A 22431-nucleotide genomic window follows, 5' to 3' on the forward strand; every position below is an offset into this window, starting at 1 on the left:
GAATGCTCATCTTGGCATGTGTGGCTTAGGTTTAGGGTGGCCAGATAAAGTACAGGATGCCCATTTATGTCCTAAACATTGCATGGGACATGCTTACTCCAAAAAAGTATTTGCTGTTTATCTGCAATTCAACTTTAACTAGGCGTCCTGGTTTTTATTTGCGAAATTTGGTAGTCTACTTGGGCCACAGGCTCTCAGACCCTTTGTAGGAGCGTTCAACGGTTGGTAGTGTCTCCACAAACATCTTGAGCATCTGATTAGAAGGAACACTAAGGGGTGGACTTGAGGGGATGAGGTGGCTACAATAGGGAAGCCCAATGGGTGTGTGGGAGCGTGCAGGGGTAGTTAAGTCACTTTTTAATTATCAGAGAGTAGAGGTTTGATGGAGCTCCTGTGAGGGACTCGGTAGTTTCAGTACTACTTATCTCCCTCACTGTCCCCAAATGTGTGACCAGGACTACTGTCCTATTTTGTGACGCTCTCAGAGACATCTCATGTGTCCCGGCTGTCCCAGCCGGCTGGGTTCAGAGCCCCAGCCCGCGTCCTGAGGCCCCTCCTCCCCGTTCGCGGCGCTGGCCACGCCCCACTTTGCTCTCCTACCCTATTCTGGGTCAGCTGGTGCTGGCGTCAGGCGGAGGGATGGGCTGGCTCAGCGCGACCCGGCAGGGCTTGTTTACTATGGCTGATGATCTGGAGCAGCAGTGAGTTAATCCTGTCTCTTTCTCTATCTCTATCTCTGGGCCATGAACCTGGGACTGTCTGTGGCTGAGGAACAGTTTTAGACACCTTCCAGACTTTCCTTTTTCAGGTCGGCTTCAGGGGAGGGCTGGGGGTTGCGTTTGGTTGCTTTCCTTTTGCCCAGAAGATGCGGCAGCAGAGTCAGGGGAGCGATGGAAGAGAACGCTTTCTACAGCCCAGCGGTTCTGACTTTCCACTTTAGTGTTCGCGTTCATTCCTTGCTCCCCTCTAGTCTATGTACCCTGGGATTAGATTTAGTGGTGATGTCTCAGACCCCCCAAAGCAAGCGTGTGGACGCGGGTGCGGGGGTAACAGCCAGGTCTGCTCGTCTGGATTTGCTCCAGGACGGGAGGCAGGGATGTGGGAAGAGCCTCGCTTAGCCCAGCCCTGCACGGGTAAGGCGTGGCAAGCGGAGAGAGGGCTCCACTGCGCTGGGATTGGTCTGGGTTAATAGGCTTGCAAGTTTCACTCGCTCTCGCCAACCGAGGCGCTTAGTCGCTGGCAATCCTTGTTGATAGTTTTTAATCATCATAACAATATCCTTAATGCTGCGGTTTCAGAATTAGAGCTTTGGGAATTTGTTAACACCGTCTCAAGGACATCAAGTTTGGGGTGCCACCTGTAGGTGGTGTGACAAGCAGTTCACAGTCTGATAGGAGCAAGGAAAAGTTGCTTGGAGAATGACTCAGCTTCCAGCCAAGCGGGGTGCGGGGGGGGGGCGTGTTCACCAAAAATGGGCCTTTCCTGGATCCCGTGTTCCCCTTTGTTCCCCCGTTTTCAGAGCTGCTTGCAAAACTAATTAACGTCATGACAATAATAGCTTCCTGGGCTTGAAGGAACTGCCCGGGAGAGTGGTGTTTTCCAAAATGATGCTTCCAAGAGGAGATTTACAATAGCTACGATGACTTAGAGAAATAGAATATTAGAGCTGGCAGAGATTCAGGTAGTTCAGTTCCTTTTTACAGGTGAAGAATCCAGGGCCCAAAGAAGTTAGGAGACCTCAAGATCACAGCGGTTTAGAACAGTCTTCTTGCCCAGCACAGAACCCCTTCTGCCTCACCCACCATCAGGATAAAGGCACCCTAAAGGGAAGAGACCACCCCAGCCAGGCTAAGTTCGTGGCTAAGCGGCTGCTCTGCTTCTTGCCTCAATTCCCCAGCCCAGCCCTCATCCCCCCAGTGGTATTGAGCAGATAGTGTGCCAGGGACTATTTCCAGCGCTTTACCAGTAGCATTTTTAGTGAAGAAGAGAGGAAAAGCTCTCCCTGAAGAGTATCTGCAGAGTAGCCCTTGATGCTGTTCCTTAGAACAACATTTCTCCTGACTGCTGCTTTGGGCATATATAAGGCAATGTGGGGTCCAGATGACATGCCCTAACTTGTCACAGTCTCCGTGGGGCGGAGGGAAAGTTTGTCTCTTAAGACTGGCAACATTCTGTGGCCTTGGTGCCAGTGCTTCAAGCCTATAAGGAATTCCAGAGGAATATTCGAAGGGTTCTGAGTCTTCGTAGGACTGGATTGACTGAGAGTGACAGCTCTCATCTGGCTAAAGCCATTGATGGACCAGTTTCAGCTGCAACCTCAGTATTTCTTTCAAACCTCAGTCACTGAGATTTGCTACTTGCAAAACACTGGGAATATAGATAGCTTATGATTTAGCTGGGGAAAAGAACATTTATTGGGAGTTTATCTTGTGCTAGGCATTACTCTGTGCATTAATTCATTTGATCTTTATAACAACCCTATGAGGTAGATACTGTTATTACCTCCCTTTAAAGATGAGGAAACTGACAGAGAAGGCTAAATAATGTGTCCAAAGACACATTGCTGGTGAGTGGCAATGCCAGGATTAGAACTTCAGTCTCTGGCTTTAGGTCACACCTCCTTTCAGAAAACAGACAAGTGTGGAACTGTGCTTGTATAATGTGAGTATTCGTGTGTGGCCTTGAAAAAATAAGGCGAAACCTGGATTTGAGATGTAGGTTCTAGTTCTGCTTCTTTTTCTAACTAGCTGTATAACCTCTTTGGGCATCACTTTGCTCATCTGTAAAATAAAGAGGCTGGACTAGATTTCTAAGGAACTATTCTAATCTAAAATTCTGCACTTCAAATGATGTAGCAAGATGCCCATTGTGTGCCAAGGGGGGCTTGGTAATAGTTCCCCTCGCTGCCCCACAGAATGCCCCTGCTTGACTGTTCTGATGTTTACAGGCCCTTTCTGTAACCGGTGGTGTGGATCCTGAAATCCACTTCATCCAGACAGAGTTCAAGAAAAGAGAAATACCATATGGGATGGAAAAGGAATAATAAAAGCTCACTCGGTGAGCATCTGTTTTGTCCCAGGCGCCTTATGAGGTCCCTTCCATATCTAGATGCTCAAAGACAGGTTATTTAACAGGCCAACATCATTCTGCTTGTAAATGATATTACTGTGACTTAGATCCAGGGTGTTTGTTTGTTTCTTTAAGCATGTTATTTTTGGTTTTGTTTGTTTATTATTTATTTATTTATTTATTTTTGGCTGCATTGGTCTTCATTGCTGCACGTGGGCTTTCTCTAGTTGCGGCGAGCAGGGGCTACTCTTCGTTGTGGTGCGCGGGCTTCTCATTGCAGTGGCTTCTCTTGTTGCAGAGCACGGGTTCTAGGCGCGCAGGCTTCCGTAGTTGTGGCATGAGGGCTCAGTAGTTGTGGCTCGCGGGCTCTAGAGTGCAGGCCCAGTAGCTGTGGCGCACGGGCTTAGTTGCTCCGCAGCATGTGGGATCTTCCTGGACCAGGGCTCGATCCCGTGTCCCCTGCATTGGCAGGTGGATTCTAAACTACTGTGCCACCAGGGAAGTCCCTAGATCCAGGGTTTTAAAAAATTATTCCACAACAACTGCTACTTTCAACCTCTACCCTGCAATGACTTAAAGTCCCCTGGGTATAAAGTAGAAAGCAAGATAGGTTATCTTATCTGTTTTACTGCATGCCATTGGAGGTGATGACATGTGTGAGCTTTCTACTCATTTTATAATCTGGAAACAAGGCCAAGGGCAACGTTTGTCCTGTCAGGGAATCACAGCAGGACTTGAACCCAGGTCTCCCTCATCCTTCTCCCTGCCTATGCCATCATGTCATTCAAGGCTGGACTGATTGATTGCCTGAGAGCCCAACTGGGCACTGACACAGTGCTCTGTACTTTCAGGGGCTTGGAAGAGGGCACACACGAACCCTGGTGCCCTGCCAGGAGGGCAGGTGGCATGAGAATTTGCCCTACTCTAAAGGAACATACAGTCCTAGGGATGGCAAAGGAGAACTGAAACATTAGTTAAAAGTTGGCTTTTTTTCCCCTTGTAACCTCCTTGAACATTATAATAACCAGTAACAAAGGGGAGTTGTAAAGCTCAAATGAGATAAAAAAATGTGAAAGGGCTTTGTAAACTGTGAAGTGTCGTGCACATGGTATTCTGAGTATCTGTTGAAACAAAGGGCATGTTGTTGTTAATAACCATTTATCAGAGAAGAGTAACAGTCTATCAGGCAGCCAGGGAATTGCTGATTGCCATAGGGGCAGGTTTCCCGAGCCTGGAAACACCCTGCACCCTGATAACTCTTTTGTAACTAACTGCCAGCAAGGCTGAGAGCATCAGTGTTTCCAGCTTTGCCAGTGAGTGTCTCCGTGTCTCCCTGTCCCAGGCCTCAAGGCTGGCTGAGCAGCTGGCTGCCCACTTGGCGCCCCACTTCCATGTCTCAGCTGAAGAATGTGGAAGCCAGGATCCTCCAGTGTAAGTAGAAGGGACGCTCGTCCCACCTCCCTCGGGAGGCCCAGGATACAGGATCTTCCCGGGGACTGGCACACTGAGCCCACTGATTCCTGATTGACAATGCTTGGGGTGGGAGGAAGGGATGTCTGTGACTGGAGGGAAAAGATTTGCCCAGAGGACACACATTCCATGATAGTGGTTCCTTGACATCTCCCTCCCTGTCCATCATGCTGGTTTCTGTCACATCCCACAATTCCACCTCAAACCCTGTACCAGCTATTAACATACAGCATGTACAAATGTACACATTCTCTCCTTTACTTCTTCCTTCTCCTATTCTTTTCTTTTGCCATCTCTCCCTTTCTCATCAAACACACAAGCACTTCTTAGATTTACCATCTTCCTACCCAAGGACCAGCAGTCCTGTATTGTCTAATATTACTATTCCTTGTGTTCTGCCCAATTAGCGCCCCCCGCCCCGACCCCACCGTCCAGTTACCAAACAAGATCCTTGGGCCGCATCTCCCCATATTCCTCATATGATCTTCCCCACCCTATAGCCACTGCCCCAGCCATGGCTACCCTCTCTCTTATGGGCTGGGATAAGTACAACCACAGAAGAGCCACCGTTTTCAAGCCTTTCAAGCTGTCTGGGATCCAGGTGACTTCCCCTCGGCAGCTCTGTCATGTGACTGCCTTCACACCAGCAGAGCAAGCATTGCCCACCTTGGTCTGTCCCAAAGAGGGACCTGGCTCAACCCTCCCAGATACCCTCAGTGAGGACACTCCTGTCCATGGGTCAAGCCCCAAGCACATACAGGTACCAGAGTGATAGATGCTGAAGCTCTGTGGGGTCAGTGGGGTCAGTGCCACCGTGGACCCAAAGGGACCCAAAGGGACCCAAACAGCCTCAAGGAATAAGATGGCCCCTCTTAATACCTACAGGCTAGACAGTCTACAAATTGTACTTGGAGTTGAACTCTTAGGATGTAGGGTCAGAGAGCTGTGAAAGGAAAGGCGAGGGAGGTCAGGAAGGGTTTGGGGATGAGAGAGAGCTGAAGAGCGGGAGTCCAGGCAAAAGGATGACGCTGTCAGCACACAGTCTGATCGCTCTGCCCTGGACCCCTCTCCCCAGGCCTCCAGAACAAGTTCCTGGCCCGATACGTGTCCCTCCCAAACCAGAACAAGATCTGGACGGTGACAGTGAGCCCTGAGCTCAGGGACCGCACGCCCCTGGTGATGGTGCATGGCTTTGGGGGCGGCGTGGGCCTCTGGATCCTCAACATGGATTCACTGAGCGCCCGCCGCACTCTGCACACCTTCGATCTGCTCGGCTTCGGGCGAAGCTCTAGGCCAGCATTCCCGAGGGACCCAGAGGGGGCCGAGGATGAGTTTGTGACCTCGATAGAGACGTGGCGGGAGACCATGGAGATCCCCAGTATGATCCTCCTGGGGCACAGTCTGGGAGGATTCCTGGCCACTTCCTACTCAATCAAGTACCCTGACAGGTAAGGAAGAGCCACCCATCTCCATCACAACGACTCCTCGCCTTGCTGGGAAACTTCCGGTATTTGTTTCCAATAGTTCTCTTCCTGGGTGATTTAAGGGCTGTGATACCTTCAAGCAAAGACAACTTGACTCCTCCTTTTTCCTCCTTTAGAGTTAAACACCTCATCCTGGTGGACCCATGGGGCTTTCCCCTCCGACCAACTGACCCCAGTCAGATCCGTGCACCCCCGACCTGGGTCAAGGCTGTGGCCTCTGTCCTAGGGCGTTCCAATCCACTGGCTGTTCTTCGAGTAGCTGGGCCCTGGGGTGAGTAGCCTGTAGATGGAAAACTGTGTCCTCAAACCACGGCTGTCCCATTCTAGAAGCCCCACTGCACCTGGACTCTCAGCATCCCCTCTTGTTCAGGAAAAGTGGGAATAGGCCTAACATTGTTATTTAAAGCTGTTAATCTGGACCAGATGTCTTTGTCTGCAGTTTCAGAAGTTTCTTTTTTTCCTCCATCTGCATGGAAAAAGCTTTTCCATGCGAGAGCCAGATGGAGCAGAACTGCTACTCTGTGCCCCAGAGAGAGAGGAAGGGGCCGTGAGGTGACTCTTCCTCTGCTGAGTTTCTGTGCTCCACGTTTATGGCAGCCTGTTGGTGTTTCAGCGTGGTCACCACCGCTGGATCCCATCCCTGCAGCTCACCCAGCACCTGTTGCCAGGAGAGGTCAGGACCAGAGCCTCCAGCCTAGCCCACAGTGGCAGGCAAGCTCCTGCCCCAGTCAGACACCACGTCTTCACCACTTAGTAGCTGTCAGCAAACCCTGTGAGTGAAGGGAGGGAAGGAGGGGGGAGCCAGCCAGAGCGAATGGGATCAGTATGCCCTGGCCTTCTGACCTCACACTGCTACCACCCTCCCTATCTGGGGAGCCTTTTACTCTGATAAAGAGAAAAGCAGATTCCCTTTATGGAAAAGATTGGTGGCCATCTATTTTGCACTGATGGCTTATATATACACAGTAATGTTCAATAGCCAATTATTATGAATTAATTGCTAATGGCTGAATAAGAGTTATCTCTCTAGGCCCTTCAAGAGAAATAGAATGGCTCTGGATAAAAGAGAAAAATGAGCACTTGAGCAGAAGGTAGGAGTTTGGGGAGAAAGGAAGGAAAGCAAGAGACACAGGTGCCAAAGGATACTAAATGCGCAGAGGGCTGACCTTCTTAGGGAACCCAGCACTGTGCACTCCAGCAGACCTTCTATAATCCTTTTACAGGGAGAAGCCCTGCTCTAACCACTCTCCCCATTGCTGGACTTGCCTCTGGCCAGGTCCATGCCTGGGCATCAGAGCTATTATGGTTGGGGAGGTTGGCTGGCAGCCATGCAGGAGAACCAGGGCCCAGGGGATCCCGGCTTTGCCTCCCTCTCACCCCTTGCTTCTCACACAGAGAGAGCAGACCAGAAGAGAGAGGCCAGAAGCTGATCATTCATTAGGCCCAATTTTTACAGTGTGTTTCAAGTGCCCTACTGCTTGTGTATGTACTATTTAAAGAAAGGTGAAGGGAACAGATTGCTCTAAAACTGTGCCCCAAGTCTGAGATGCCAGTATTAGGTTTACCTCTTCACTCGTATTCTATTACAGGCCTGAACGTGAGAGGGCTCTTGGGAGGTGGTCTGGTTTCATCCACTACCTTCAGAAGATTAAACGGCCATAAAGGGTCTCGGGGAGAAAGAGAACATAGCTCAGACTGTAAAAGCAAAGCATCTCAACCATGGACTCCTGTGGGGCTTGTAATCCTTGGAGAGAAAGATCTTGGGACTTCACTGAGCTGCAGATAATTCTGGTTCCTCAGTGACATTAGACTGTCTAAATTCTTTGGCAACTAACTGACTCTCATTTGTAGTCACCTGGAGCTTCCCAAAAGACTTGCATGCTCTGTCTGCCACTATAACATTAAGTGTACAAAGCAAACAAACCCTTAGGAGAAATAATGTTTGGTTAAAGTTGTTAACACATACAAAGGCAGGAGTCTTTCCTCCCTATTCAAATCGGCCTCTCCACGTTCTGTCCCCTCCCAGGGCCCAGCCTGGTACAGCGATTCCGACCAGACTTCAAGCGCAAGTTTGCAGACTTCTTTGACGATGATACTATATCGGAGTATATCTACCACTGCAATGCCCAGAATCCCAGGTAAGGGCAGCTTCCAGAGTCAGCTCAAGGTCAATGGGTTGGCAGCTAAAACTCCAGCTGCTGGAAAACTCCAGAACTGTCCCAGGATCATTCTGTGCTGTATTTCTTCTTCCACAGAGCTCTCATTCAGTTAGGGGAACATAGGCATTAGCAGGCTTGGTGGTTTCCAGAGACTTTCCCAGGCATAGGCACAAAGGGATGGAGAAGATAATAGATTAATTAAACATGCCGCCCGTCTCTAGAGGAGGACCCTTACTCTTCCCTGGAGATAGGCAGTTAGCCTGACAGGCAAAAAGTCTGGAAAACATTTAAAAGATTTTTTTTTAAATTTATTTATTTATGGCTGTGTTGGGTCTTCGTTTCTGAGCAAGGGCTTTCTCTAGTTGTGGCAAGCGGGGGCCACTCTTCATCGCGGTGCGCAGGCCTCTCACTATCGCAGCCTCTCTTGTTGTGGAGCACAGGCTCCAGATGCGCAGGCTCAGTAATTGTGGCTCACGGGCCCAGTTGCTCCGTGGCATGTGGGATCTTCCCAGACCAGGGCTCAAACCCGTGTCCCCTGCATTGGCAGGCAGATTCTCAACCACTGCACCACCAGGGAAGCCCCCGATCTTTTTAGTTTTTAACTGAAAAATTGATATGAACATGGTATTTTTTTAAAATTTTTATTTATTTTTTTATACAGCAGGTTCTTATTAGTCATCCTTTTTATACACATCAGTGTATACATGTCAATCCCAATCGCCCAATTCAGCACACCACCATCCTCAACCCCCCCACCGCTTTCCCCCCCTTGGTGTCCATACATTTGTTCTCTACATCTGTGTCTCAATTTCTGCCCTGCAAACTGGTTCATCTGTACCATTTTTCTAGGTTCCACATACATGCATTAACATACGATATTTGTTTTTCTCTTTCTGACTTACTTCACTCTGTATGACAGTCTCTAGATCCATCCACTTCTCAACAAATGACTCAATTTCGTTCCTTTTTATGGCTGAATAATATTCCATCGTATATATGTACCACAACTTCTTTATCCATTCGTCTGTTGATGGGCATTTAGGTTGCTTCCATGACCTGGCTATTGTAAATAGTGCTGCAATGAACATTCGGGTGCACGTGTCTTTTTGAATTACGGTTTTCTCTGGGTATATGCCCAGTAGTGGGATTGCTGGGTCATATGGTAATTCTATTTTTAGTTTTTTAAGGAACCTCCATATTGTTCTCCATAGTGGCTGTATCAATTTACATTCCCACCAACAGTGCAAGAGGGTTCCCTTTTCTCCACACCCTCTCCAGCATTTGTTGTTTGTAGATTTTCTGATGATGCCCATTCTAACAGGAGTGAGGTGATACCTCATTGTAGTTTTGATTTGCATTTCTCTAATAATTAGTGATGTTGAGCATCTTTTCATGTGCTTCGTGGCCGTCTGTATGTCTTCTTTGGAGAAATGTCTATTTAGGTCTTCTGCCCATTTTTGGATTGGGGTGTTTGTTTCTTTGATATTGAGCTGAATGAGCTGTTTATATATTTTGGAGATTAATCCTTTGTCCGTTGATTCATTTGCAAATATTTTCTCCCATTCTGAGGGTTGTCTTTTCGTCTTGTTTATGGTTTCCTTTGCTGTGCAAAAGCTTTGAAGTTTCATTAGGTCCCACTTGTTTATTTTTGTTTTTATTTCCATTACTCTAGGAGGTGGATCGAAAAAGATCTTGCTGTGATTTATGTCAAAGAGTGTTCTTCCTATGTTTTCCTCTAAGAGTTTTATAGTGTCCAGTCTTATATTTAGGTCTCTAACCCATTTTGAGTTTATTTTTGTGTATGGTGTTAGGGAGTATTCTAATTTCATTCTTTTACATGTGGCTGTCCAGTTTTCCCAGCACCACTTATTGAAGAGACTGTCTTTTCTCCATTGTATATCTTTGCCTCCTTTGTCATAGATTAGTTGACCATAGGTGCGTGGGTTAATCTCTGGGCTTTCTATCTTGTTCCATTGATCTATGTTTCTGTTTTTGTGCCAGTACCATATTGTCTTGATTACTGTAGCTTTGTAGTATAGTCTGAAGTCAGGGAGTCTGATTCCTCCAGCTCCATTTTTTTGCCTCAAGACTGCTTTGGCTATTCGGGGTCTTTTGTGTCTCCATACAAATTTTAAGATGATTTGTTCTAGCTCCGTAAAAAATGCCATTGGTAATTTGATAGGGATTGCATTGAATCTGTAGATTGCTTTGGGTAGTATACTCATTTTCAAAATGTTGATTCTTCCAATCCAAGAACATGGTATATCTCTCCATCTGTTGGTATCATCTTTAATTTCTTTCATCAGTGTCTTATAGTTTTCTGCATACAGGTCTTTTGTCTCCTTAGGTAGGTTTATTCCTAGGTATTTTATTCTTTTTGTTGCAATGGTAAATGGGAGTGTTTCCATAATTTCTCTTTCAGATTTTTCATCATTAGTGTATAGGAATGCAAGAGATTTCTGTGCATTAATTTTGTAACCTGCAACTTTACCATATTCATTAATTAGCTCTAGCAGTTTTCTGGTGGCAGTTTTAGGATTCTCTATGTATAGTATCATGTCATCCGCAAACAGTGACAGTTTTACTTCTTCTTTTCCAATTTGTATTCCTTTTATTTCTTTTTCTTCTCTGATTGCCATTAGGACTTCCAAAACTATGTTGAATAATAGCGGTGAGAGTGGACATCCTTATCTCGTTCCTGATCTTAGAGGAAATGCTTTCAGTTTTTCACCATTGAGAATGATGTTTGCTGTGGGTTTGTCATATATGGCCTTTATTATGTTGAGGTAGGTTCTCTCTATGCCCACTTTCTGGAGAGTTTTTATCATAAATGGGTGTTGAATTTTGTCAAAAGCTTTTTCTGCATCTATTGAGATGATCATATGGTTTTTATTCTTCTATTGGTTAATATGGTGTATCACATTGATTGATTTGCATATATTGAAGAATCCTTGCATCCCTGGGATAAATCCCACTTGATCATGGTGTATGATCCTTTTAATGTGTTGTTGGATTCTGTTTGCTAGTATTTTGTTGAGGATTTTTGCATCTATATTCATCAGTGATATTGGTCTGTAATTTTCTTTTTTTGTAGTACCTTTGTCTGGTTTTGGTATCAGGGTGATGGTGGCCTCATAGAATGAGTCTGGGAGAGTTCCTTCCTCTGCAATTTTTTGGAAGAGTTTGAGAAGGATGGGTGTTAGCTCTTCTCTAAATGTTTGATAGAATTCACTTGTGAAGCCATCTGGTCCTGGACTTTTTTTTTTTTTTTTTTTTTTTGCACAAAATTAATGTTTATTCCACCTTTGTGTCATATTCCTGGATCCTTCACCAATGTTACATGAGGAAAAAAACAAAAGCAAAACAAATGAAAAACTGAAATCAGAATCACTAATGTTATCAAGTAGGGAAACAAATAAATTAAAATCTAGCAGCCATCAGCAAGAGTACAGCACAGACAATGCTGTAAAAAGAAACAAAGAAAATTGTTAGAAAACTGTATGCATCATACCCTTTCAAACCAGCAAAATATGCTCCTGCATACAATGGAACATAAACAGAATCGTTCTCTTGTAAGGTATAGAAATGCAAATTCTTTTCTTTAATATTGTAGATGGGTCAGATGTGTTTGTAATCGTTAATTCTTTTAAGCTATTACAGAGTGGGCCAGGAACACATTTATGGATTCTGGGGATGATGTGTACTGTAATTCTTTGATTGGGATAGTGGACACTCTAGCCAAAATTAAAAAATATGAACACAGAAGTACAAGACAAAGGCGAATGAGATTTCTCTTATATCTTAGCAACATTTAGATGGAAGTCAAATTTAAATGCAGTCCACTCTGCTTTTGAAGAGGCTTTGGTTCAGCTCCCAAATCTCGATTGCTTGACGCAGTCTCCTATGAGAATACTCAGAAGGCGTCTTCTTAAACAACAAACCTATTTTTAGTGGTGGAGCTGCTCTTAGTAGCTGTGTCTGCATGGGACTGATAACCAATCACTATCTTTGGAGGAGGTCCTAACCTTTCCTTGTATACCCTCCCTATATGTGTAACAGCTTCTCTGTTTTCGCATTCAGTAGTCCATATTGCTATTTTGTCACCTTTAGCTCTAACATTAACCACAGCTCCACATACATCATCACTGTAGTCATAAAAATATTCTCCAATAAGGCACAGCAGTGTCTCTAGCCAAAAGCGATTGAGGTCACTTCGTCTCTGCTGTTTGTTCAATGTAATTAGCCATCGTCCTCCTCATTTGTTTTTCTCATCTTCTCACATAGGCTCAATACCATCCTTAAAAAGTGAGTAGTCACAGCCAGGCATTAAATTACTAGACAACTGGATATGGTTGTACAGAGCCTAGAAGTCTTCAACAGTATCAAACTTAGAGATCGGCCAAAGGTTTGCTTGTCAAGTTTTGCTTTTACCATTTTTAAAAAACCAGAGTGCCCATCTGTTCTGTAAAGGATGTTTAATATAGTGTTCTGGGTTAGCAACCTCCTGATTAGATGCTGTTTTCTCTTCTTCTGTAGGTGGGGGATTAGGAGTAGGGGTGGTTTCCGGTTCCACAGTCGCCATCTTAGATCGATCTCCCTGGACTCTTGTTTGTTGGAAGATTTTTAATCACAGTTTCAATTTCATTACTTGTGATTGGTCTGTTCATATTTTCTATTTCTTCCTGGTTCAGTCTTGGAAGGTTATACCTTTCTAAGAATTTGTCCATTTATTCCAGGTTGTCCATTTTATTGGCATAGAGTTGCTGGTAGTAGTCTCTTAGGATGCTTTGTATTTCTGCGGTGTCTGTTGTAACTTCTCCTTTTTCATTTCTAATTTTATTGATTTGAGTCCTTTCCCTCTTTTTCTTGATGAGTCTTGCTAATGGTTTATCAATTTTGTTTATCTTCTCAAAGAACCAGCTTTTAGTTTTATTGATCTTTGCTATTGTTTTCTTTGTTTCTATTTCATTTATTTCTACTCTGATCTTTATGATTTCTTTCCTTCTGCTAACTTTGGGTTTTGTTTGCTCTTCTCTCTCTGGTTCCTTTAGGTGTAAGGTTAGATTGTTTATTTGAGATTTTTCTTGTTTCTTGAGGTAGGCTTGTATAGCTATAAACTTCCCTCTTAGAACTGCTTTTGCTGCATCCCATAGGTTTTGGATTGTCATGTTTTCATTGTCATTTGTCTCTAGGTATTTTTTGATTTCCTCTTTGATTTCTTCAGTGATCTCTTGCTTATTTAGTAACGTAGTGTTTTGCCTCCATGTGTTTGTGTATTTTACGTTTTTTCCCCTGTAATTCATTTCTAATCTCATAGCATTGTGGTCAGAAAAGATGCTTGATATGATTTCAGTTTTCTTAAATTTACTGAGGCTTGATTTGTGACCCAAGATGTGATCTATCCTGGAGAATGTTCCGTGTGCACCTGAGAAGAAAGTGTAATCTGCTGTTTTTGGATGGAATGTCCTATAAATATCAATTAAATCTATCTGGTCTATTGTGTCATTTAAAGCTTCTGTTTCCTTATTTATTTTCATTTTGGATGATCTGTCCATTGGTGTAAGTGAGGTGTTAAAGTCCCCCACTATTATTGTGTTACTGTCGATTTCCTCTTTTACAGCTGTTAGCAGTTGCCTTATGTATTGAGGTGCTCCTATGTTGGGTGCATATATATTTATAATTGTTGTATCTTCTTCTTGGATTGATCCCTTGATCATTATGTAGTGTCCTTCCTTGTCTCTTGTAACATTCTTTATTTTAAAGTCTATTTTATCTGATATGAGTATTGCTACTCCAGCTTTCTTTTGATTTCCATTTGCATGGAATATCTTTTTCCATCCCCCTCACTTTCAGTCTGTATGTGTCCCTAGGTCTGAAGTGGGTCTCTTGTAGACAGCATATATATGGGTCTTGTTTTTGTATCCATTCAGCAAGCCTGTGTCTTTTGGTTGGAGCATTTAATCCATTCACGTTTAAGGTAATTATCGATATGTATGTTCCTATGACCATTTTCTTAATTGTTTTGGGTGTGTTTTTGTAGGTCCTTTTCTTCTGTTGTGTTTCCCACTTAGAGAAGTTCCTTTAGCATTTGTTGTAGAGCTGGTTTGGTGGTGCTGAATTCTCTTAGCTTTTGCTTGTCTGTAAAGCTTTTGATTTCTCCATCGAATCTGAATGAGATCCTTGCCGGGTACAGTAATCTTGGTTGTAGGTTCTTCCCTTTCATCACTTTCAGTATATCATGCCACTCCCTTCTGGCTTGTAGAGTTTCTGCTGAGAAATCAGCTGTTAACCTTATGGGAGTTCCCTTGTATGTTATTTGTTGTTTTTCCCTTGCTGCTTTCAATAATTTTTCTTTGTCTTTAATTTTTGCCAATTTGATTACTATGTGTCTCAGTGTGTTTCTCCTTGGGTTTATCCTGTATGGGACTCACTGTGCTTCCTGGACTTGGGTGGCTATTTCCTTTCCCATATTAGGGAAGTTTTTGACTATAATCTCTGCAAATATTTTCTCTGGTCCTTTCTCTCTCTCTTCTCCTTCTGGGACCCCTATAATGTGAATGTTGTTGCGTTTAATGTTGTCCCAGAGGTCTCTTAGGCTGTCTTCATTTCTTTTCATTCTTTTTTCTTTATTCTGTTAGGCAGCAGTGAATTCCACCATTCTGTCTTCCAGGTCACTTATCCGTTCTTCTGCCTCAGTTATTCTGCTACTGATTCCATCTAGTGTAGTTTTCATTTCAGTTATTGTATTGTTCATCTCTGTTTGTTTGCTCTTTAGTTCTTCTAGGTCTTTGTTAAACATTTCTTGCATCTTCTCGATCTTTGCCTCCATTCTTTTTCTGAGGTCCTGGATCATCTTCACTATCATTATTCTGAATTATTTTTCTGGAAGGTTGCCTATCTCCAATTCATTTACTTGTTTTTCTGGGGTTTTATCTTGTTCCTTCATCTGGTATGTAGCCCTCTGCCTTTTCATCTTGTCTATCTTTCTGTGAATGTGGTTTTTGTTCCACAGGCTGCAGGATTGTAGTTCTTCTTCCTTCTCTGAACATGGTATTTTTATAAAGAAAAAAAAAGAAAGTCTTCTCCTGTCCCAGACCTGTAATTCCTGAATCTTCTTGTTATTTTAGGTCTGCGATATCACGTGACATTGCTTCAGGGCACCTCCTTATATATCTTCCTTTGCACACATGTGACTGTATCTCTAGACTACATTCCTACAAATAGAACTGCTGATGGAAAGATTATGCATTTAAAATTTTAATTATGTGCACCTTGAAATACTTACTGTTGGGATAGGAATGCCTTCCCTCTCTTTGGGGGATTTGGGGATATCCACAGAATCTCTAGAATTTTATATCTATGACAACTCAGACATAGGCCCCACAAGCCTGCTGATTTACAGTCTTGACAACTGCCATCCAGGGCAGAGTTAGGGAGGTAGTCCTCCCCTCGGGCAGTGCCATGTGAGTGGCTGATACCATGAGGCACCACCTCTGTGGGGGCCTCACCCCACACTACTGGGAGGCATCTCAGGGGATCCAAGGTCATTGGGAGCAGCAGCACTGCCCTGCCTCATTTCAGGACTGTTCAGCCCAAAGCTGTGAAGCAACTGGGGTTTTGCATTCCAGCAGTACTGTCTGAGCATTAGCGTCAAACCCAGACAGCTTTCAGGCAGCGTGGGAACTGTCCATCCAACATTCCTCAGGAGCCCCGCTGATTGAAGGGCCCTGCTTAAGCAGCAGTATAGAAACTCAGCTCAACAGTCAAATCAGGGAGCCCCCTGCTTCCTGCTCTCGACTCCTCTCAGCCCCCACTGGGCTCAGCGCCAGTCTCATACCCTCTGAGGCCCTGCAGGCCCACCCCTAGCCCTTTCCTCAGAGCATTCCCCAGCCCCAGACCTAGTTCCGTATAATGAATGGCCTCCCAATCTAAGCCACAGAGTATATAATCACACACCTCATTCAGGTCCTAAAAGAAGCAGAGATGACATCAGTGATAACCAGCCCCTCCCCCCAAACCCCATCACTCAATTTTATAAGCCCCTGAGTCTTTCTGAGTTGTAACCCTCATGAGCTCGTGGTAACTCTTACCATTCCCTTGGAAAACATACGATTTGGCCAAAGAATAATATTTGGGGGATGGGGTACCTACTTTGCTTCACCTAAATTTAGGGGCTTTGTACATATTTTCATTTTCTTCACAATGACCTAATAAAGTGGGTATAATTCCTCCCAGCTTGTAAATGAGAAAATTAAGGTGTATTCTTGTTTACATGACTTGCTTAGAAACTACAGCCAGGATTTGAACTCTGACTCCAGAGTCCATGATTTTTCCACTATGCTGCACTGTCTTAAGGAAGAACCCTGTTTCTGGTGGCCTGTGCAGAACCCAGGCTCTCCTTCATCTCAGGGGTGCAAAGGAGACTGGGGATATAATTCCCGAACAGGCTGAGCCCGCTGGGCGGCAGTGTCCCCAACCTCTCCTGCTTCCCAGGAGAGCAACCTGGACAGCTGGCTTCTGCCCCAGCCTTGCAGACCCCTTGTGACACAGCCTTGGTTAGCTCTCCCTAAGGAAATGGCCAGGGAGCAAAGGAGATCAGATTGGCCGTCATTGCTTCTCAAGTCGCACAAACTGTTGCTCCCCCCAGGTCCTCACAAGACTGATTTCATTCCATTCTCCTCAGCAAACCCTTTGTGCTTCTGTAGTACTTGCTCATCAGAGCCCACCCCAAGCGAACCCCTTGACCCTCTCCTTCAGCCCCAGGAAGCCAAGTCCCTAGTCTGTGTTCTCCTAGAACTCTGCCACCCTTTCATAATTCTTGAGAAATTTGAAGTTAAGTTAATCATATAATTCATTATTTATGCCTGAAGTATGAGGAAAATGTGAGCTCCAGGAGGGCAGGCACTGCGTCTGTCTTGTTCATATGTCCCCACCCTCAGCTCCGGGATGCCACATAAATATTTGTTGAATAAATAGTAAGTAACCTATTAGGCTCTTGGATAATTCTCAGTGCCATGGGGTTTTCACAAGTTTCACAAGTTTTCACAACTCATCTGTGATAGGAGCCTCTGGAGATTCAGTCCTGTCTCCTAATCTTCCTAATATTTAATGAGCCCAGTGCTGGGCTCTGAGAGGAACACAAAGAATGACAAAGATACTGCCCCAGCCTCTGAGATCAACAAATTGACATTTTAGGCTGTGGCGTTTATTCATTGCCTCACCCTGTTTTGCTTCTTCAGTGGGGAGACAGCATTCAAAACCATGATGGAGTCCTTCGGCTGGGCCCGGCGACCCATGTTAGAGCGAATTCACTTGATTCAAAAAGAAATGCCCATCACCATGATCTATGGGGCTAACACCTGGATAGACACCAGCACGGGAAAAAAGGTGAAGCTGCAGCGGCCGGATTCCTACGTCCGAGACATGGTACGTTGGCCACTGGAGGAGCAGGATTGAGATGGAAACACTGCAACATCCCAGCACGTGTTGATTGACCCAGAGTAGCTGAGTCAGGGTAGCGAAGGGTGATGGGAGAGTCGAGGGGGAAAGAGCAGTGGACAGGTTGAGCTACGGCAGTGGATTTGAAAGGGTTGGCTCTCTGTAAAATCATAATTAGGGGCTTCTCTCTTCTGTGTAGCTCAGTTCAGCTGAAAGGCAGATTCTTGTCCAGTAGTCAGGCACAGGCACCATGCTGTCCCTCCACCCCCTGTAATTCCCACCCCAAAGCAGAGCTGGGAACTGTAGAGGCTGCCGTGAAGCCTTCCCACCACACTCCTCCGACACCCCCCCGCCGTTTTTCCTTACCCCCTCCCCCCTCATTTGCTAATGAGTATGCTTAATTAGGCTGGTGCCTGATGGGCCCTGCTTTAGTGGACATGTGGATGACATGAGCAGGTCGGTGGAGGGGCTGGCGTGGAAGGAGAGATAAAATCAAGGGCCATAGGAGAAGTAAGGATGGGATATTGGGATTCACTGACTCCCACAGGGAAGTGCCAAGATCTAGGGAGAAAGGTGGACTGTTGTCTTAGGTAAAATAAGTGCTCATGGGCGACGGGCAAGCAGTCTTAAGGGAAAAAGAAATGGTGCAATAGCTTTCCAGTGCCTTGAATAAAGGGCTGTCCCACCCCTGGTGGGGTCCTCCATCCACAGGAGATCGAGGGCGCCTCACACCACGTGTACGCGGACCAGCCACACATCTTCAACACAGTGGTAGAGGAGATCTGCGACTCGGTTGATTGAGCTGCTCTCCCTAGAGGGCGAGGAGAAAGCCAGAGAGTCACTCTCACCTCCCTGTCTCCTTACTTACCCCTCTGTCCTTTCCTGACCAACTAACATGTGCCAGCCAGGCAGAGTCTCGGGCTGTCCCCAGGGCAGGACCACAGAAGGAGAGCACTCCTCTCTATGCTAAGGGCTAGAGGCAAAAGCCACAAGTGGCCTTGAGCTCCCCACCCCGGGGAAGAACATAAAGGCTTGCAGAGTGCCACCCCATTCTCTCCATGCCGAGTGTTACCCAGGTGTGGCTATGAAGGGTCACACCAAGCCGCGTCCCCCCTGTGCCAAAGGGAGGGCGGCCGCCTCCCCTGGGCGAAGGAGAGGTTCTCAGTGGCCTTTCCTGGCTCTGGAGTGTGTTGGGTAGGTTCCATGCAGGAATATCTTCCTGCCCCATCACCCCCGGCCCCCCGGCCATGCCAGTTCTGTCCGGAGTCTGGTTGGGACTGGTTCCCATTTAAGTACCAAGAGCACGTCCTGCAGCTCCCGTGACCTGAGAGGTCGTATCCAAAGCCCTCGTTAACAGAGGAGGCCCAGGGCAGGGCAGGGCAGGGCATGGCTGGTCCATGGCGAGACAGCTCTGTTCCAGGAGAGCTGCGGCTGGCACCCGGGTCTGCTGAGAGCCTGTGCTCACGGCAGACTCTGTTTGCCAAGGTTTGAGGCGGGCACCGTTGCCATGGGGCTGGTCCTGGCTGAGGATAAGCCCAACCCAGCCCCGCGTTCCAGCCTCATTGTACGGGGGTGCTGTTTGCCTGCCCTGTGTCTCAGCCCCAGCTGCCTAAGCTGGCAACACTCAAGTGCTTCCTTCCTGCCCCCTCTTCCTCCCGCTGGGAGGCCTCTGGGCCTCCCTCTGTGCCTTGGGCCCTGAAGCCCCACCCACAGTGTTGAGAAAGGTGGCCCCCGGTGGAGAGAAGGGAAAGGCCCTTCAACCCTGAGCTGTGTCTGGATCCCCATCCTCTCTAGTATCCGCAGGGTTTTTCTACCTGCCCCCGGAGCTGAGGCTCATGTGCGCCTCCGCCCAGGGTCCAGTGGGGAGCCTCCAGTCGGCAGTGGCCTGTCCTCATCCGCCACAGGACGGTTCTCACTGCCTGGCCCTCCATCCCTGCCACCTGTCCTTCTGGTCTCCAGCTCATCAGCCCCCGACCCCGACCCCCCCCCCCGTCACTCTCTCCCAGGGGCTGGTTCCAGGTGCTGCTCCGAGGTTCTGGGCAGTAGGCTGGGCCTGGCCCCAGAACCAGGGCAGCTCCTGCCTACTCCTTCACTTTTGTAAAGCCAACCCTTTCACCAGAATAGTATTAACTCCTGGTGCTTTGTACTACTGGTCCAGCTGCCTTGGGCTCCTTTTCTATATTAATAAAGAAATGAGTCAAAACTGCCTTTGGTGATGATGTTTAATATTGCTCCAACAAGAGTGGTGCTGAATTCACAACAGCTCCTGTGACGCCTGAGTCAGAGGAGGGGGCCCCGAGAGGTACCCACGCACAGGCCACTCCACTCCCTCTACCCTTTAGTGCAGCATCTGCCCCCTGAGAGGATGGATAAGGGCTGGATGGGCCAAGCCCCAACTAACAGGAGGAGAATTAGGCTGAACTGGGTGCTCCCTACTGCCCATTAAATAGCCCTATCATCTGAAGTTCACCTTGGCCTTCACCTGGACTGCTCCCTAGGGCCTATTCTGACTCCTATTCATCCTCAACCTCAGCTCAAATATTCCTTCTGCAGGGAAGCTTTCCCCTGAACCCCTAGAGTAGACTTGCACCCCCTCTTCTGTGTCTCCGTGGCACAGTCGAATGCCCCTTGGTAAAACTCATAAACTTGTAGTCACTTGTTTCGTGTCTGTCTTTCCTCCCTCGATCACAAGCTGCTTAAGGACAAGGGGCACGTCTGGCACCTAGTTCATGTGCAGTAGATGTTTATTTTGATTGAGCCAAGGGAAGTGAGGCATGCCAAGTGTTCAGACATGTTCAAATCATTACCAGCGGTGCCTGCTGTACTGGCTGACTCCAGCTAGGCCCAGAATTTAACAGCTCAAAATGGCACTTAATCCTACATTTGTCATCATGAATGAATGAATGAACAAATGAATGGAACTCCTGGGTATAATTACAAAGCTCTGGTCTATCCCAGGACCCTGCATATTCTCTGACTGAAGATTGCTTGATGGCCAACACCTGCCATATGGAGGCGAGGGCAGGTTTTTGCTTTTGTTTTTGTTTTGGCCTTGCCACTCGGTTTATGGTATCTTAGTGCCCCAACCAGGTATCGAACTTGGGGTCCCAGCAGTGAGAGCGCCGAGTCCTAACCACTGGACCACCAGGGAAGTCCTGAGGGCAGGTATTTAGAGCCAAGCACTAGGGCTGTGATAGTGAAGAAATGTGGTCCCTGCCTCTATGCGAAATTACATTCTACATGAAGACTTGTGTTTAATCAGATTATTATATCAATTAGTAAAAAATTGCAACTGAAAAGTGCAGCCCTTGAGAGGTTGGGAAGGGGGGGGGGGTCCCTGGGGAAGTGATGACAGCTGAGCCAGAAGGAAGAGCAGGTGAAAGGAGTGGGGGGGCGGGTCTGTGGAGAGACCTATTAGCAGGAACAATGGCTGTGAAATGAGGTGGGGTGCGGATCCAGTCCTGTGGGTCCTCTGGCTGTGAGAAGAATGTGTTCATCCTAAAAGCGATGGAAAGAAATAACTGAAGCAGGACTTCCCTGGCGGTCCAGTGGTTAAGACTTCATGCTTCCACTGCAGGGGCACGGGTTTGATCCCAGGTCAGGGAACTAAGATCCCGCATGCCGCACAGTGCAGCCAAAGGAAAAAAAAAAAGAAAGGAAAAAGAAAAAAATAATAACTGGAGTGAGGGTCAGGGTAGGGTGGGGAGTGTGACAGAATCTGACTTGAGACTGGAAATGACCACTCTGGCTGCTGTGTTGAGTACCGATTGGAGGGGGATGAGTCCCTGCAGGGGAAACTTTGAGGCCGCTGAGTGGTCCAGGCCAGTGATGCTGGTAGCTTGGACTTGGCCAGTGACTAGTGGACATGCAGAGAAGATGCAGGAAATGTTTAGGAGGTAAAATCAAAAAGACTTGATGTCAGCGCTGAGTGCTGCTACCATCCCCTTGCAGGAAGGGCCAAGTGAGGCAGTAGTCAGCAAACCCACTCACATCACAAAACAATCTAGGATATTTTTTTAAATATAGATTCCTGGGCTGTATACTCCAGAGTTTGATTCAGTATACCTGGGTGGAGTTTGACCATGTCATCTGCATTTAAACACATTCCCTAGAAGATTCTGAGGCCCCCTGTCTGCAGGTACTGGTCTAAGGGACCCTGTGTCTCTGACCCTTGACCCAGAAGATCCATGTGGAAAAGTAGGGCCTATGGCCCTGAAAGTTCATCTCCTGTTCGCTCCTCTCTTTGGGAGGCTGCATAACATGCTGATCTGATTTTCCCAAACCCAATGCAATGCAAACACATCCTCAGGAGTAGGTACAAGAAGAGTCTAAGGGTACAAATGAACTTATTTACAAAACAGGAATAGAGTTACAGATGTAGAGAACAAACTTATGGTTACCGGGGGGAAAGGAAGAGGGGATAAATTGGGAGATTGGGATTGACATATACACACTACTATATATAAAATAGATAACTAATAAGGACCTACTGTATAGAACAGGGAACTCTACTCAGTACTCTGTAATGACCTATTTGGGAAAAGAATCTAAAGAAGAGTGGATATATGTATATGTATAACTGATTCACATTGCTGTACAGCAGAAACTAACACAACATTGTAAATCAACTATACTCCAATAAAATTTTTTTTTAGAAGTCTGAAGAATGTCACCCAGAGTGCCCTGTTTACACTACCATGCCCAAACACATGGATGCATGCAAGCATGTTCACACATGCGCGCGCGCGCGCACACACACACACACACACACACACACACACACACTCCGTCTGACTGGGGCATTCCTAACA

The 22431-nt window shown here is 46.5% G+C and overlaps 1 protein-coding gene and 1 pseudogene across 4 annotated transcripts; one reads left to right on the top strand and one right to left on the bottom strand.

Moving 5' to 3' along the window:
* Positions 1-599: 599 nt before the first annotated feature.
* Positions 600-19826, top strand: ABHD4 (abhydrolase domain containing 4, N-acyl phospholipase B). 4 transcript variants are annotated; one of them, XM_007180528.3, is made up of 9 exons: positions 713-808; positions 2611-2661; positions 4412-4500; positions 5615-5987; positions 6140-6294; positions 6637-6795; positions 8050-8161; positions 17422-17608; positions 18332-19826. In XM_007180528.3, coding segments are annotated over exons 2-9 (1167 nt in total). In that variant the 5' UTR covers positions 713-808; positions 2611-2659; the 3' UTR covers positions 18422-19826. The 4 variants fall into 4 exon arrangements, with proteins under 4 accessions (XP_007180589.2, XP_007180593.2, XP_007180592.2 ...); XM_007180527.2 differs by lacking the exons at positions 713-808; positions 2611-2661 and adding an exon at positions 600-701; XM_007180530.3 differs by lacking the exon at positions 2611-2661 and having other exon boundaries at positions 682-808.
* On the bottom strand, positions 12111-12764 carry LOC130707637 (eukaryotic translation initiation factor 4E-like; annotated as a pseudogene).
* Positions 19827-22431: the final 2605 nt, after the last annotated feature.

This window comes from Balaenoptera acutorostrata, chromosome 3 (genome assembly GCF_949987535.1).
Source record: "Balaenoptera acutorostrata chromosome 3, mBalAcu1.1, whole genome shotgun sequence".
NCBI lineage: Eukaryota > Metazoa > Chordata > Mammalia > Artiodactyla > Balaenopteridae > Balaenoptera > Balaenoptera acutorostrata.

What these genes read in the sequence shown, in the direction of transcription:
- ABHD4 (XM_007180527.2), top strand. Translation starts at nt 640, where the DNA reads ATGGGCTGGCTCAGCGCGACCCGGCAGGGCTTGTTTACTATGGCTGAT. An exon ending in GGAAGCCAGGATCCTCCAGT is followed by an intron (nt 4,501 to 5,614) that starts GTAAGTAGAAGG and finishes CCCTCTCCCCAG; the next exon opens with GCCTCCAGAACAAGTTCCTG. An exon ending in TCAATCAAGTACCCTGACAG is followed by an intron (nt 5,988 to 6,139) that starts GTAAGGAAGAGC and finishes TTCCTCCTTTAG; the next exon opens with AGTTAAACACCTCATCCTGG.